The 14546-nt window shown below is 53.0% G+C and overlaps 2 protein-coding genes across 2 annotated transcripts in view; one reads left to right on the top strand and one right to left on the bottom strand.

The window, feature by feature from the left end:
• The window catches only part of LOC132334558 (uncharacterized), a 44032-nt gene extending 34200 nt beyond the window's left edge, over positions 1-9832 (bottom strand). Inside the window, exon 1 of the mRNA XM_059860663.1 lies at positions 9785-9832. Within this exon, the coding sequence (XP_059716646.1) occupies positions 9785-9832 (48 nt within the window). The remainder of the gene's footprint in view (positions 1-9784) is intronic.
• A 485-nt stretch (positions 9833-10317) lies between these two features.
• LOC132334557 (serine/threonine-protein kinase pim-1-like) lies at positions 10318-13163 on the top strand. Its single transcript, XM_059860662.1, has 4 exons — positions 10318-10332; positions 10374-10424; positions 10624-11084; positions 13160-13163. The coding sequence occupies exons 1-4, from the start codon at positions 10318-10320 to the stop codon at positions 13161-13163; spliced, it is 531 nt and encodes a 176-aa protein (XP_059716645.1).
• The last annotated feature ends 1383 nt before the right edge of the window (positions 13164-14546 follow it).

Below are 14546 nucleotides of genomic sequence, written 5' to 3'. Positions count from 1 at the left end.
CAGAGGATTTGGCAAAGCTAAGAGATGCCAGTGTAGCTTATCTCGTTGGCTGCTCAGTTATTGCAGCCCTTTGCTACTTTGCCATTTGTCTTATTTGGAGGTTGTGCTCAGATATTTCAATGATGGCTACAAGAGAAATCTAAAAAATCATAGCTGATCAATGATGCAAAATATTACAACTTAGGATAATGTAAATAGATTGTGAAGTATTTACATCAGGATGATGACAGTTACCACATAGAGACCAAAATAAGCCCTTTTAACAAAACTTCAATTATATCCTTGTTCCTCAAGCCCTACTATCCATTTGTTTGGCTGATGTAGTATAATGTAAAAATACTGTTCAATACCTTGTATTGTTTATACTTTCCAACATTTCTGATGTGTTTTCTAAAAGCTGTGAGTATTTTTTAGTTTGAAAAAAACATCTATTATTTTGGTAGTAACATTGCAGTTCTGTCTTTTCCTTTTGGTACTCAGCTGAAGAAATAAGGAAAAAAAAAAGAGCAGAAAAAGTTGCTGAGGTGGAAAGTAGATCACAAGGAGCAAAGTTACAGGAGATGAGTACATTACTACTGCCACTGCTTAAGAGCATCTCTCATAAAAAGCAGACTAGCTACACTGTCCCAACTCCATCATTTCAACTCTCCATGTTTTGTTTCTTGCTTTGCAAAGCTGAGCTGAGCCATTTTTACCTAATATGAATAACAACTAGTAATACACACTTACAGTTCTCTTGTATTACTGCAACAGCACTAGGCACCCTTAGAATTTTTTAGGGCAATTGCATTGCCATCCCTGAATTTAAACCAGATCAAGATATTATTTGTAGCTTATTCTTGAAGGTAATTTGTAGCAAAAGTAAAAAAATTATTGCAGATGGTCAGTGACTGGACTGTTATGTGTATGGGATGCACAGGATGATTTAAGTACTGCTCCATTCTCTGTGACTCCAGGCTTTGAAAAGAGTAATCCCACTTGGCATTTGGACTCCATTTGGTCTCAGGAATTATGGAGCCAGAGTAACTTCTAAGAAGCTTGTGAAAAAATGTCTCCGAAGTATACAGCAGAGTTGAAGTGTACAGAGGATGAGAATTCAATGAATAATTCAATGAATACTTAGAATAAGTTTGAAAAGCATATCCAGTTATCCTACTGTCTATGTCCAGTGACTATCCACTGTTACAGTACAGTGCACAATGTCACCAGGAAAATTGTGAATGTCATCTTTAGACCAATCTATTCACACATTTTATTTTTGATCAGAGTTACTTTCTACAAATTACCAAGCTGTTTTGCCTTTTTGAGGCTCTTGTTTTTTTTCGTGTGAAGTATTCACATGTATAACACAGGTGGCTCCTGTGTCTTGGTTTGGAAAGACAGGTGTTTGCTAAGGAAGGCAGGAGCCTTTCTTGAAATGGAAAAATGTAAACCCCTTCCTTCAGAATTGTTATAAATTTGAAATTAAGGGGGGCTCTCAGGTAAAAATATGGGAGCAGGAATAACAGTTCTTTATCAGGGAAGTGTCAGCGATGGAGAGAGATGGGGAGACTGACGTGGGGATCAGAATCCAATTTTATTGTGGGATACAAACACTTATATACTATTTTAGGGAGACTAGTAATGTGCACTACAATGATTAGGTTACAATCACCTACACAAACTTATGCATAAAACAACATCCCTTGCTTGCAGAGTTTATAAGGATTTTCTTTTTCCAGCAAACCCGTCTGATTTAATCTTCTTGCAATCTAGGTCTAATTTTCAAAGTTCTGTTTGTTTTTGCCAAGGCATCCTGCTATCAAATCTCTTATGTTAACCAGGTCCAAAGTCCATAATCTGTCTTCTGTCCTCCAACATTCCAACATCTTAGCACCTGAATTATATTACTGACTGACGGGAATGGTTTAGATTGTAGCCTCTGTCATCAATGTACAGCACAGATTCTTAAGGAAGCACCCTGAAGGAGATGATGCCTATTTGGAAAACGTGGGGGTTCCCAGGAGGGGGCACCCCTGATCCAGGGCATCGAGGCGCGGCATGCAATCGTCCATAACCACCCCTAAGGAGCCTCCAGGGCTTCACCCTCCATGAGCTGCAGCAGACGTGTCGGGAAAGTTGGCAAGAGCCCGTGGAATGGTCCTTGTTGCAGGCAGATTAGCCACTTGTAGCTCTTCAAAACTCCCTCCCGCGAAAAGTGAAAAAACTTAAACCATTTCTAAATGTGAAAAACACGTTCACTCTCCTGTGAACATGTATAAAGTTTAATAAAGGACAATGGGAGACCAGGACCGTGGAGGAAAGGTTATTATGGCCAGGTTCATCTTGGCACTCAGCCAGGAGCACCCTGTTACCTTCGGGTATCCCCCTGAAATACCTTTTCCCTTACATCAGCCTGTTGCATATTCATAGACCCTCATGCATATCCATAAACTACTTTACATATTCCAGGAACTCTTCTACCTGGCCCCTCCTTGGGTCTGCCTTTTCAGAGCATGTGTGTTTCTTGGCTGTGGTTTTGGCTCCTTCTCTTTATCACCTCCAGTTTTTGGGCCTTGTTCCACTCTGCCTTCAGCCAGGGAGTGCTGATAGTTGGCAGATCTGTGCAGGTGTCCTGGAATAGCTGCTGTAGAGGCAGAGGGCGTCAAGCAATTGAACACCTTGCCTGGACTGTCAGAAGACCCATCTGCAGTAGGACTTCTGAAGGTGGAAGAGCAACAGGTGCCAATTACCACCTCGATAGTGCACCGCCGGCAGTATCGGACGAATCGAGACGCCGTGATCCCCATCCACAAAGTGATCCGTGAGCTGGAGAGCCAAGGGGTGGTCAGCAAGACCCACTCACCCTTCAACAGCCCCATGTGGCCTGTGCGTAAATCTGAGGGAGAATGGAGATTGACTGTGGACTACCGTGCATTGAATGAAGTGACTCCACCACTGAGCGCTGCTGTGCCGGACCTGCTGGAACTCCAGTATGAGCTGGAGTCCAAGGCAGCAAAGTGCTTTGCCACCATTGACATTGCCAATGCATTTTTCTCCATTCCTCTGACAGCAGACTGCAGGCCTCAGTTTGCTTTCACCTGGAGGGGAGTGCAGTATACCTGGAACCGATTGCCCCAGGGGTGGAAGCACAGCCCCACCATCTGCCATGGACTGATCCAGGCTGCACTGGAAAAGGGTGAGGCTCCAGAACATCTGCAGTACATCGATGACATCATTGTATGGGGGAGGACGGCAGCAGAAGTGTTTGAGAAAGGAAGGGAAATTATCCAGATTCTCCTGAAAGCCGGCTTTGCCATCAAAAAGAGCAAAGTCAAAGGACCTGCCCGAGAGATCCAGTTTCTGGGAGTGAAGTGGCAAGATGGACGGTGTCAGATTCCCCCTGATGTCATCAACAAAATCACAGCAATGTCTCCACCATCCAGCAAGAAGGAAACACAAGCTTTCCTAGGTGCCATAGGCTTTTGGAGAATGCACATTCCTGAGTACAGTCAGATTGTGAGCCCTCTCTACCTGATCACCCGTAAGAAGAACAATTTCCACTGAGGCCCTGAGCAGCAACAAGCCTTCACCCAGATCATGCAGGAGATCGCTCATGCAGTTGCCCTTGGCCCAGTCAGGACAGGACCAGAAGTGAGGAATGTGCTCTACTCTGCAGCCAGGAACCATGGCTTGTCCTGGAGCCTTTGCAGGAGGTGCCTGGGGAGACTTGAGGCCGACCACTTGGATTTTGGAGTCGAAGCTACAGAGGGTCCAAAGCCAACTGTACCCCAACAGAGAAGGAAATTTTAGCAGCCTATGAAGGAGTCCAAGCTGCCTCAGAGGTAATAGGCACTGAAGCACAACTCCTCCTGGCACCCCGACTACCAGTACTGGGGTGGATGTTCAAAGCAAAGGTTCCCTCTACCTCTACGCACCATGCCACCAGTGCCACATGGAGCAAATGGATTGCTCTGATCACACAGCGCGTCCATATTGGAAAACTGAATCGCCCTGGGATTCTGGAAATAATTACAAACTGGCCAGAAGGTGAAAACTTTGGTCTTGCTGATGAAGAGGAAGAAGAAGTGACACGTGCTGAAGAAGCTCCACCATACAATGAACTGCCAGTGGAAGAAACGCGCTACGCTCTTTTCACTGACAGTTCTTGTGGGAATGAAACGAAAGTGGAAAGCAGCCGTATGGAGCCCCACACGACAGGTCGCTCAAGCTACCGAAGGAGAAGGTGGATCAAGCCAACTTGCAGAGCTCAAGGCCATTCAGCTGGCCCTGGACATTGCTGAGAGAGAGAAGTGGCCAAGGCTCTACCTTTACACTGATTCGTGGATGGTAGCCAATGCTCTGTGGGGATGGCTGGAGAGGTGGAAAGAAGCTAACTGGCAACGTAGAGGAAAACCGATTTGGGCTGCTGATGAGTGGAAAGACATCGCTACTAGGGTAGGGAAGCTACCTGTGAAGGTCCGCCATGTAGATGCCCATGTCCCCAAGAGCAGAGCTAATGAGGAGCACCAAAACAATGAGCAGGTAGACCGGGCTGCAAAGATAGAGGTGTCAAAGATAGACCTAGATTTGGAACACAAGGGGGAGTTATTCCTAGCTCGGTGGGCCCACGACGCCTCAGGTCATCAGGGTAGAGATGCCACCTATAAGTGGGCACGAGAGCGAGGGGTGGATCTAACCATGGACAGTGTTTCTCAGGTTATCCATGACTGTGAGATGTGTGCTGCCATCAAGCAGGCCAAGCGAGTGAAGCCCCTGTGGTATGGTGGGCGGTGGTCCAAGTACAAGTATGGGGAGACCTGGCAGATTGACTACATCACACTGCCCCAAACACGCCAAGGCAAGCACTACGTGCTGACCATGGTAGAAGCCACCACGGGATGGCTGGAAACCTATCCTGTGCCTCATGCCACTGCCCAGAACACCATCCTGGCCCTTGAAAAGCAAGTCCTGTGGAGACATTGTACCCCTGAGAGGATTGAGTCAGACAATGGGACGCATTTCAAGAACAGCCTTATCAACACCTGGGCTAGGGAACATGGCATTGAGTGGGTGTACCATATTCCCTACCATGCACCAGCTGCAGGGAAAGTGGAGAGGTACAATGGACTGTTGAAAACAACTTTGAAAGCGTTAGGTGGGGGATCTTTCAAAAACTGGGAGCAGCATCTGGCAAAAGCCACCTGGCTAGTTAACACCCAAGGCTCTACTAACCGAGTGGGCCCTGCCCAATCTGAGCCTTTGCATAGAGTAGATGGAGACAAAGTCCCAGTGGTACATGTCAGAGGTTAATTAGGGAAGACAGTTTGGATCAATTCTGCCTCGAGTACAGACAAACCCATTCGTGGGGTTGTCTTTGCTCAGGGACCAGGTTCCACATGGTGGATAATGCAAAGAGATGGAAGAACACGATCTGTACCTCAGGGAGATCTCATTGTGGGGTGAGACCTACACGTAAATATCACTGTCTGCTAAATGTTACTACCATTGTCTGTGTATAGCTGTATATTGAAAGTCTGATGTATGAGTTTATAGAGTTAGAATATATATATTAGTTTTAGTAGTAAGCTGACGATATGGGGATAAGGGGTGGAATGTCCTAGGTTGACTATATGATGCTTTTATCCCCAATTGTCTCATTCCATTTATGCTGAATAGTAAGTTTTGCACCTTTAAGACTTGCTTCAAAGATTGAGGGGGGGAGAGGAGGTGCGCAGTTTGTTTTCAGACACTGAACTCACTCCTACACATTCCTGCTTCTGGACTGCGTGGTTCTGCGGATGAACAGACGGCGGGACAGGGCTCTCTATATTTTTCTTGCTTTTTAGTTAGTTTAGCTAGCTGAGGCAAAGAAATTCCCTGGACTGTGCTTTTTTTTTTTCCTTTTTTTTCCCCTTTCTCTGGACCTGTTCACACCTGCTCTGGACTGAACAACCATAAGAGCACCAGCAGCTCGCCTCGGTGGGCCGGGCCGGGCCTGGGCCACGGCATTTCCAGCGCCGGAGGGACTGATAAGAGACTGAGTGAGCTGAACTGGAATCTGGGGAGGGGACTTTCTGGGTTTGTCATCTCCTTTGGAGCAGCAAGGGGTTTTATTGTTTAATATTATGTTTTCTTGTTTAATAAACAGTTTTTTTCCACTTTTCTCCAAGGAAGTATTTTCTCCTGGACCGGTTGGGGGAGGGGTGGTAGAATCCGATTTCCTAGGAGGGCCCTTTGGGGTTCTCTCCCAAATTTGCCCTGAACCAGGACACAGTGTCATAACTGACCCTTGGTTCCATGAGGTGCCTGGCCTCCCACAGCCTCTCAGAGACCCTTCTCCCCCTCAAGGTCCCCGACAGCCCTTCATGGCCTCTCAGAGACTCTCATGGCCCCTCAAAACTCCTCATGGCCCCTCAGGACCCCTCATATCTCATGGCCCCTCATGACCCATCTGAGCCCCTCTCAGCCCCTCTCAGCCCCTCACAGCCCCTCACGGCCCCTCACAGCCCCAGGCTCGGGCTCCTCCCAAAGGAGAAGGGGCCGGGCCCTGCTTGTTCTCCTTTTATTTCAGTCCCCTCACAGCCACGAGTGAAGAAAGGCTGAAATGGAGCCCTTCCCCAGCGTTTCCCTCGGGGTTCATTGCGGGCTGAAGCTCTGTGCTGGCGCTGGCCCGAGCGCCACCATCCCTGCAGCCGCCAGGCCTTTGCTGTCCCCCCGTGTCCGTTCCCTGTCCCCGAGTCCCGCCCGGCTCTGGCAGCAGCAGCAGCCGCAGCGCAGGGGGCGCCGGCCCGGCCCAGCCGGGGCTCCCGGCCAGGAGCAGCAGCAGCGCCGGCCCCTTCCCGCCTGCTCCTGCCTCGGCTCCCGAGGGCTTTTTCCAGCTCAGTTCTGGAGTAGAGCAGCAATCACCCACACCCAGCCCTGACTGCGCAGGGCCCGCCTGTGCTGCCCTGACCCAGCCCGCAGAGAAAGAAAGGATCGGGTTCCAGCGCTGTTTTCAGCACTGCTTTACTCACCCTGAGGTGACAGCAGGAGGCTGCTGCTGCCTTTGCCTTGGCAATTGGAGATCATGGCTGCTCTTGCCACTTGAAATTTATCTGTAAAACTGCAATTGCCTTTTTTGATCAGTGCTACCCAGAGTGCTTTCGTGACAGTGAATGTGGGAATCCTTAAAATCAGAGGGTTTTGGGAAAGCTGCAAAAGGCAGGCCTCAGAGACAGCAGAACTGTGATTAGAGCTGAGCTGTAACCATGAGATAGGGCAGCAGAAAAGTTAAATAAGAAGTGGGAAAGTAAGGACAAATAGAACAATAGTTTGTGTACTAAGGCTTGGCTAGAAAAACTCCCTAAGCTGCAGAAAAGTATATCTAGCCTGATATTAGGAAGTACTGAGCTTAATAAATGAGCTCTGAGCATTGTGGCTCACAAGCAGGTATTGTATTCGAAATAATCAGGGATTGTTTTAACCAAAGGTACGTGTGCTTATAATGGTTGGATAGAACTACTGTCAATATGCTTTGCTTTGCGTGATTGGTCAAAAAACTTTTAAAGTAAGTTGTAACATTGAGTTCTTTGTCTGCTGCCGAGGAGACAAACTGCCGGCATCTTCCCACTGTCATAACCATGTAATGAGACTGATGCTGGAAAATAAACACCTCAAGACACATTCCTCAGCAGTCCGGTCCTGTTTGTGATTTTGTACATAGACCCCCGGCCGGCAATAGGTGAACTCAGGCTTTTGGTCACAGGCATCATGATTAGCAGATCTTGAAATCCCCTAAAGTCCCTGAGCACTAAGTCAAGGAGAATTAAAGCCACACAGACCACATTTGCAGTGCTCAAACACGGCCCTGTTGCTGCTGCTGCTGAAATAAAATCACAGAAATTGCCTCTCAAGTGTCAAATCAAATGAAAAAATCCACCAGGAGAAAGAGAAACCAGAACTTCTCGACTCACTTCATTGTTTCTCCTTCTGAGCAGCAGCAGCAGCAAGTGGAGATGCGCAGAGGTATTTCCAGCTGCTGCTGATCCCAGCTGGAGCCCAGCCTGCTGCCCAGTCCCAGCGGGAAGCTGAGCCCAGCCCGGGGAGCTCCCGCAGTGTCGGGAGCTCAGCGCACGCGGGGCCAGGCCCAGAGCCCCGGGCACGGCCGCCCATTGCGGGGCAGCGGCGCAGACGGAATGTCCTGCGGCCCAAACCTCCTGCTCCTGCCACACAGCACCAGCGCTCTCCCCCTCCTCCTCCTCTCCCAGCACGGCACAAATTCCAGCTTGGAGGAGGCTTCCCCAGAGAGGGCTCAGGCTCCTGCTTCAGCCTCAGGGTCCCTGCAGAGGAACAGGGCATCTTTCAGGCACTTCCACAAGCTCTGGGTTCCCATTTCATGGGCAATCTGGGATGAAAATGGACTTGTTAGGAAGCACAAAAGCAGAGGGAATTGATCAGAAATTATTAGGAAAAAATGACCCTTCTTAGAGACAAAGTTTGCCAAGTTATTCCATGCATTTTTCCTTTTCAAATTCTTCCAGTCATCTCCTGACAGGTCCAGCATGTTCTGGTACTTTTCATGAACTGACTGTACTCTTGATTCATATCAATGCATGAGATGGAGAAGCATCTGAACTGAACACTGAGACAAACTCCCTCTGTCAGCCCATTTTCATCTTCTAGCTCACTTTCCTTATGTCCATGGGCATGTTGGAATGATTATCCCACAGCTCTCCATTTCTGGCTGCAGGCTCTGAAGGTTCTTTCTCTGCATTCAGTCAGGTTTGCATTCCCTAACAATTCCTGGTAGCCCATCATGTTTTCTGAGGGTAGAACAGTAACATTGAAAACCTCACCAATGGCACAACTGCCCAGCCCACAAGGAAAAGAAAGAAGAAGTTGTCAAGTTCTTCAAATATTTGTCCTGCTTTGCTGCAAGAGTCGTGCTACACACATGGTGTGGAAAGCCAAGAGGAGCTGCAGTTGGTGGCACATCTTGTGACAAAAGCTGCACCTCATTCTCCAGGAAAGATTCTTGGAAAGAGCAAAGAGGACTGAGGAGCAGATGATGGGAAAACTGAAAGAGCTTTTAAGAAATTCAAAGAAAACAGAAAGAAACCATCTGAGATGTTTTACTCGATTTATTTTTATGCTCCCCTTTTCCATCTTGCACTACTTCTCCATCCATTAATTCCAAATGGATCTCACCTCGAAGATCCATGACTTGGCAAGTTGTCGACACTGTCAAATACCACGAGCTACACCCAGTTTGCCTTCCCCTGGTTTTCTTTGGAAAGCAATGCTGGAGAGGTAAGTGCAGTGCCTGGGTCACGTACAAATTCAGCACTCAGGGAATGCGCTCCGATAGTGTTTGACCCTCAGCAGGGACAATGCACAGCAGGGACTGAGGGGATTCCTGTGCTGCTGTGCAGGAGTGCAGACTCTGGGTCTTGGCTGAACACGGCCAAGTTCCCGTGTTTGGACAGGCTCAGGGGCTGCCCCGGGGAGCGCGGGGCTCGGCGCGGGGGCCAGTGGGCAACGGACAAACCGACACGGGGACAAACGGCCCCGGCACTTCAGTTGCAGCGGCAGCAGCAGCAGCGAAAGCAGCAGCGAAAGCAGCGACTTTGCCGAGCCCCTCTTGCTGGTCCTCTCCGTCTCCCGCAGTCCCGCTTGTCTCTCCCTATCCCGGTCTCCCTTTCCCGAGGTCCCCTCCTCTCCCAGTCTCTCTCCCCATGCCCGGTCGGGCCATGCCCCCGGCCCGCCCGCGGCCCCGGGCGGGGCTGCCCCGTGCCCGGCCCCGGGCGTCCCGCCGCGGTCTCGCCTCCGGCCGGCTCTGGTCGTACTGGCGGTGGCGCTGCTGGGCGGGCATCAGTGCCTGGGGCAGGGGCGGCATCGCCTCCCTTTGGCTCCGCCTGGCCCGAGCCCGGCTCCGGCCCCGGCCCCGGCCCCGGCCCCGGCCCCTCCCCGCACCCGCGGAGGACACAGGCGGCGCGGCCGCTCCCGCCGCCTCCGCTGCCGCTTGCCCGGCCCGAGCTCCGCCACTCGGCAGCGCGGCCGCCGGCCCCGAGCCGCCGCTGTCCCGCTGCAGGGAGCGAACGCCTGGGGATGGCCGGCCCGGGGCGCTTGAGGGGCGCTCGGGGGCCGCTGCTGGCCCCGGGCCGAGCGCTGACAGCCGCGTCCCGCCGGCAGGGAAGGCGCAGCAGGGCCTGAAGGAGCAGTACCGGCTGGGCTCGCTGCTGGGGCGCGGCGGCTTCGGCAGCGTCTTCGCGGCCACGCGGCTCTCGGACGGTGCCCCGGTGAGCGGCGGGCGCAGGAGGAGGAGGAGGCGGGGGCGGAGGAGGAGGAGGGCGGAGGATGGGGCTGAGCAAAGCGGGCGGCGAACTCAGCCCGCTGCTGCCCTTGGCTTGCAGGTGGCCATCAAAAGGGTGCCACGGGAGCGCGTCCGGCACTGGGGCGAGCTGGTGAGTGAGCGGGGCCAGCGGGAACAGCCGGGCCGTGCCGGGATGAGCCGAGGCCCGGCAGGGTGGAAGCCACTAGGACGCCTCGAGGGAGAGCGGGCGTGGGGCCAGAAAAGGGGACAAAGCATCCCAGGCTGGCTGAGGGCTTCCCGAGCCCCGGCACGGCATCAGCCCCACTGACGGCATCGTGCTCCTCCCGCAGCCCGACGGCAGCAGCGCACCCCTGGAGATCGTGCTGCTGGCCAAGGTGTCCACTGGCTTCCCTGGTGTGGTCCAGCTGCTGGAGTGGCTTGAGCTCCCCAACGACGTCTTGATGGTGCTGGAGCGCCCGGAGCGGTGTCAGGACCTGCAGCATTTCATTCGGGCACGGGGCTTCCTGCCCGAGGAGGTGGCGCGGGAGCTGTTCCGCCAGGTGCTGGAGGCCGTGCGGCACTGCACCAGCTGCGGGGTCCTGCACAGGGACATCAAACCAGAGAACATCCTGGTTGACCTGGCCACTGGGCAGGCCAAATTGATTGACTTTGGCTGTGGCACCTACCTGCAGGACACAGCCTACACTCACTTTGCAGGTGAGCCCACACAGGGTGTGCTCCTGGTCCCAGCATCTCATGGCCCAACATCTCAGAGCCCAAGCTGGGTGTGGCAGTGGGGATTCTCCCTTCTGCAGCCCTTCATGGCGCTGAGACTTCAGCCAAGTTGCTTTTGAGCAGGGCTGGGTGTGGACCCAGCTTCCAGCCCTGCAGGCAGCCTTTGCCCACCACTCTGTCCAGGAATGGGGCTGGGGCTGCCAGCCCAGCAAAAACACCCGTGGGTGGGGGTAGCCGAGAGGGGGGGGTTTGGAACCAGTGCCCCAGCCAGTTTGGTGTGCAGGTGAGAAAGGGCTTGGACTGCTCCACTGCCTGGTTTGTTTTGGGTTCATAATGTTTTTTGGAGCAATGAAGGCAGGGAGGATGCAGGCATGGATTTTCCCCCAGCACTGAGTGGTTTCTTCCTTGTTATGGTGGGGCCTTGCCAGGGCTTCCACTGCCCTCTTCCAACCCCAGTGGCTTCTTTTCCAACCCCAAGTCTGTACACAAGTCCCAGGTGCTGGTGAGAGGGCAGTGCGTCACACCCCCTGTGCCACTGGAGCAGGGATGCTGGGGCCAGGCTCTGGGAGCAGCAGCATCCCCCTGATGAACTCCATCTGTATTCCATAGGAACACGGTCATACAGCCCCCCGGAATGGACCCACTTTGGCTGGTACTATGGCAGGCCAGCTACCATCTGGTCCCTGGGCATCCTGCTGCACCAGATGGTCTGTGGGGAGCACCCTTTCAGGAGGGGCCAGAACATCAGCTGGGACCATCAGCTCTCGCTGCCACAAGGGCTCTCTCAAGGTGGATCCTCATCTCTGGGCACGGGGGAATACCAGTGCTGGGAGACAGCAGCGGGCTCGTGAGCATCCTGCTCTGGCAGCTGCTGAGGAGGTGGCACATGTCCTGCTCTCCTGCTCTCCTCCAAACCAGGGAATGGATGGGAAAGCTTAGGCCCAGCTCTGAGCACATCCAGCATGGCCTGGGCACGGGAATAGTGGGGCAAAGCCAACAGGAGCCTTCTCCAACTGACCAGCGGTTTGTGGTTTCTCTGCCCAGAGTGCCAAGATCTGATCAGGCAGTGTTTATCCATGCTGGACTTGGAAAGGCCCTCATTAGAAGAGCTGCTCTGTCATCCTTGGATGCAGGATATTCATCTGCCCTAGAAGAAGGGAGAGAGCCACAGGCACACTGTGATGCAGGGCCCTGGTAAGTTACAGCTCCACACATGCCTTGGCAGTCAGAAGCAAAGGAAGCCAGACTTTTTTGTCCTGCCCGTGTCACTGCCTAGGGCTCATCAGATGGGAACACACAGCCCTTGTTGTTGAGCTGAGCTGCTCTGCCCAGCACTGGTGGCCACCATCTGAGCTGGTTTTGCTTGTCCTGGTTCCCTGACAGCTGGGGCCTTGGGCAGAACCTGAGAGCCTGGTCTCACCCCAGGGAAGGAGAAGGAGCCCCTGGAGAAGCTGTACCAGGTGGGACTGCTGCTGCTGGAGACATCAAGGATGACATCAAGGATGGCAACCTCTTCCTGGACCTGGCCACTGGCCAGCTGAAGATGATGGACTTTGATTGTGGCACCTTCTCCAAAGCCAGGCTCCACAGCAAATTTACAGATGAGTCCACACGCAGGGGGATGCTCCCAGATTTGGGCATTGCACAGCCTGGCTGGGAACCAAAGGTTTCCCCTTTTGCTGGGGCAGATGCAGCTGCTCCTTCAGTCGCCTGCCCAGCTGGTTTTGGCAGGGCTGGGGGGATGGGCTGGGTATGAAATGGGAGTGGGCTCCTGGCCCTGCCAACAGCCTCCAGCCCCCACCGTGCCCCGGGCTGGGGCTGGGGCAGCCAGCCTGACACAAACAAACCCCATGGTGGGAGCAGAGGTGGGACTCCAGAACCTGTGCTGCGGCTGCTTTGCTGTGCAGGCAAGGAAGGGCTTGGGCTGCTCCACTGCCCTTGTTTGCTTTGGGATCAGCGTTATTGTGGGGGGCAGTGCAGGGGGGAAGGGAGAAAGCCTGGGCTTCCCTCACCCGTGTGTGGGTTTTTCCTTGCATGCAGGGGGTGGGCCTTCCTCAAGGCCCTGGCAGAGATAAGATTTTTGTACCTTTTTTCTTGTTTCCCCTTTTTGTCTGTAATCTATTTTCAATAATTTGTTGTTTGTTTTTCTAGATGAAGCCTTATAGGTTGGGTCCAGTCTGGATCAGGAAGTGCTTGGGACCAGCTGCAGTGTGGATGGGCCGTGCCCTTGGAGAAGGCTGAGGACATCGTTTGGGACCAGCTTTTCTTCCAGCAGGGGAGGGCGTGAGGTGGGTCCCCGTCTGCCTGGCATGGTGGGATCAGAGCTTCTGGGAGATGGCAGCGAGCACAGGAGCCTCCTGCTCTGGGCAGCTGCTGAGGAGGTGGATGTGCCCTGGCTGGCTGCAGGCTGGGCACACGTCCTGCCCTCCTGCCCTGCTGCCAAAAGCAGCAGTGATGGGCAGCTCTGGGCACCGCTCTGAGCACGGCCAGCATGGCCTGGGCACCGTGGGCAGCTGGGACAAGGGCACAGGAGCCTTCAGCTGACGGGCGGTTTCTGCTTTCTCTCCTTGCAGCCGGGCTCTGCGGGTGCTGAGGCTGCTCTGGGCTCTGCCAGGGCTCTGCTGGAGCTCAGCACCAGGCTGGAATCAGCCAAAGAAGAAATGGTGTGACCTGCAGCACAGACTTGCTTGAGCATTTTGGCAGCACAGCTCAAGTTTGCAGAGTGTACACCTCCAAGGGAAAACGTGACACCCCCCAAAAAATAAATTTGTTCAATAACTTCTGAAATGAAATCCATCTGGGATGCCCCTCAAATGACATTTCTCAGCTTGCTCAAGTTGTAGCTCAGCCCTTCTCTGAACAGTTCTCTCCCCATCTGCCTTTTACTACTGCTCCCTCTTTTCCCTCGGTGAGTTCCCAGCCCATTGCAGCCTGTATCACACTGTTGCCTTCCTTGGTGCCCCTCACCACGAGGAAGGCTGAGCCCCAGGCTTAGGGATGCATCCTGTCACTGGCTGAGGAGCAGCAATGTCTCAGAGGTCCCATGGGATTTTGGTGTCATTGAGAGCCACTCTCCAGCCCTCAGCTCTGCTCACTGCTGAGCTCCCACTCCCTTTCCCTTGTCCTTCCTGCAGGATGAGCTCTCTGAATCCCCTTGAGCCTCTCCACCCTTCCCAGCCCACACACCCACCTCAGTAAGGCTGAAGCTGAAGCTGCTCTGTCTCCTCTGGTGTACAGGGTGATCTTGTCCCCAATGAGTTGCAGCTGGACCAGTTGCTGAAGATTGGAGGTGGGCCTGATCTTGACAGGCCACACCTGCAACCAACAAGCACTAGTGATATATAGGAGTAAGGGAAGAGGAGTGAGAGGAGTCAGATTCCTCCTGCAAGGATCTGGAACAGTCAGTGTGTAGAGGAACTGCCTGTGAGGAACATCAAGAAGGTGTGAAGCTCTGACAATACGAAATCCTTGTGCTATGATGACGCTAGAATTTGTGTTATCTAAGACAACACTCTGGCACACCATCCAGTCCCCTGTG

The sequence above is a fragment of the Haemorhous mexicanus genome, chromosome 16 (genome assembly GCF_027477595.1).
Source record: "Haemorhous mexicanus isolate bHaeMex1 chromosome 16, bHaeMex1.pri, whole genome shotgun sequence".
Lineage (NCBI taxonomy): Eukaryota > Metazoa > Chordata > Aves > Passeriformes > Fringillidae > Haemorhous > Haemorhous mexicanus.
This window is presented reverse-complemented; position numbering and strand designations above follow the sequence as displayed.